At 42.3% G+C, this 2,408-nt stretch overlaps 1 protein-coding gene across 1 annotated transcript in view; it reads left to right on the top strand.

Annotated features, from left to right (window-relative positions):
• Window positions 1-1,759: 1,759 nt before the first annotated feature.
• The window catches only part of krt1-c5 (keratin, type 1, gene c5), a 7,736-nt gene continuing 7,087 nt past the window's right edge, over window positions 1,760-2,408 (top strand). Inside the window, exon 1 of the mRNA XM_035657960.1 lies at window positions 1,760-2,146. Coding sequence (XP_035513853.1) covers window positions 1,760-2,146 — 387 coding nt within the window. The remainder of the gene's footprint in view (window positions 2,147-2,408) is intronic.

Below are 2,408 nucleotides of genomic sequence, written 5' to 3'. Positions count from 1 at the left end.
GAGAGAGAGCCAGGTTTCCAGTTCAGCCAGACCTACGCCCTGCATTTCTCAGGGGTCTTCACTTTCTTTTCATTCGGCCCCTCCATTGTTCCCGCTTCCTCCCGTTTCTCCCCTTCCCGACGGGCCGTCCTCAGGTGAAGCCGGCTTCTCACTGCGCTCAGTGCATTGTGTCTATACTCAATGGGATCACTGTGGAGACAGCACAGCCCTGTTTCCAGCCTGCAGGCCGCACCGGTTTGTCCTCCAAGTTTCACGATATAGGTCAGACACAGACCTGAGGAGGTTGATGTCACTGTATGCGTACTGTATAGCAGTGGAGATGTTACACAACAGTTTTACAACATAATACTGGAGACTCAAGGTCAAACCATTGCTCTTTTTTATAGCTAATCCTTTTTTTATGATTGTTTCTAATTTTCATTGTTTTATTAGCTCTACTGTTCAGAGTATTTTGATGTTCACCACTATTAAAGCATCTCTAGGGTGTATATTTGGTAAAGCTAAAAACAAACTAGGTTTAAATGCACTCACCTCAGTGCACTCAAATATTTGGTTGGATTGTAAAAACAATCTTTAACGGGTATTTCCGTGCCTCTGATCAAAATTAATTTCTTCTTTGGAAAATAAAGTTTGCATTAAGATTTAAAGGACAGTAGATATTTATTTAGTTTCACAGTTGCAGAAATAAATCAAGTGTCAGCTTACAGCTGCTGTTTGCAAACCTGTGACGCTGCAGACAATGAGCTGCATTTAACATTTTAACGCCAACTAGTTTACTTTATGTGCACCACAGTTATTTTTTCTCTCCCCTCAAGGTGTCAAGTTGCGTCCTCCTATTTGTTGCTGTGTGATTGGACACACGAACAGTGGCTCCACCCCCAACAAAGAGAGTCTTGTCTCTGCAGCCAGACTCACCTGTGAAATCTGGTCCAGCAACAACAGACACTCACACCATCACGGTCGGAAACCTGACTGAGCAGCACAAGAGAAGACCTACTGCAGAACTGAGCTCAATGTATGTACTATATTTTGTTCCTTTTCCTTTGTTCTTACTCATCAAAAAGCCACTTAATGAGTGACAAAGGTTTTTTAATTTCAAACAGGAGGAAGCAGATTTAAATCTCACACTCTGAAACAGAAACTGTAAGTCATTGTTGGAGGGGTGCTTTGAAATCTAGTAGATCCTCCATATTGTTTTGTGTTTTTTAATAATTTACTAATTAGAACAGAACCAGAACCATGTTTAATAATATTTAGCCCATGTAGTAGCCATCATCAATCCACACACTCTCAAACACTCTCACCACATTGTCCATTTAGTAGCTGCCCTGAGAAATGGATGGATTACTCAGTGGGAGTACCAAGCCACTGCTTTAAGTGACTGTAAACATTTTTTTGTTGGAAATTAAATCAAACCCCTGCAAAGAGACTTAAAACAACTACAGAGACATACAATTACTTAAGAGAAGTGTAAAATTACTACAAAAAAGCAAAATATCCACAAAGTGCTAAAAAAGTGACACAAAATATGAATAACTTTCAAGTTCATTGGAAGTTTATTCTTGACCGTTGTTTCCAAGGTCAGGAACAAACTTTAAATATCATTAATCAATCAATTGCATGCTTAAATGTGTGTGATTTTGTGTTGCACATTCACAAAAATGTTCTCCTCCACCTTCTCTGTAATTGTAGATAAGGAGACTTGTAGCTTCATAAGAGCACTGATAAACTTTCATATGAATCTTCTGCAGTGGACACCATGGCCTCCACCCTCTCTGTGCGCAGCTACTCGATGCGTCAGCCATCCTTCTCTAGCATGTCTGTTAGGGACAGCGGACGCAGCATCCGCTCCAAGCCTCCCGTGTCCATCAGTACACTGTCTCTCTCCCGCTCCGTCTCAATGGGCAATGGCCTCAACATGCTGAGCTCCAGCCTCTCCTTCAACGGTCTTGGTGTCTCTGCCAGCGAGAAGGAAACCATGCAGGGTCTGAATGACCGGCTGGCCAACTACCTGGATAAGGTGCGGTCTCTGGAGAGGTCCAACGCTGAACTGGAGGTGAAGATCAAGCAGCTCATGCTGGACAGGGCTCCAAAGGGGCATGACATCGAGGGGATGATGGCCCAGGCACATGCCATAGGGCAGGAGGTCAGTAACCAGTGGATCAGATTTACTAATTCAATTTCACAGAGCCTTTCTCTCAGGGAGCATTTGATTACAGCCCAGTGACTAATATCTCTGAGTCACGTAGTGACGTAATTCCGTTAAACCAGTTAAACCTTCTTGTTCACATGTTGAATATTACCTGCTTAAGAGCTAACACTGAAACATCTTAATTGTGCTTAAAGGTACTTCAAGGAGTTTTTAACTGGTTATGAAACAGTCTCAATTTAATACTGATGCCTCTTTA

The sequence above is a fragment of the Morone saxatilis genome, unplaced genomic scaffold (assembly GCF_004916995.1).
Source record: "Morone saxatilis isolate NCDOM2014 unplaced genomic scaffold, NCSU_SB_2.0 Contig16, whole genome shotgun sequence".
NCBI lineage: Eukaryota > Metazoa > Chordata > Actinopteri > Moronidae > Morone > Morone saxatilis.
Note: the sequence above shows the minus strand (reverse complement) of the source record. Positions and strands in the feature narration are given on the sequence as shown.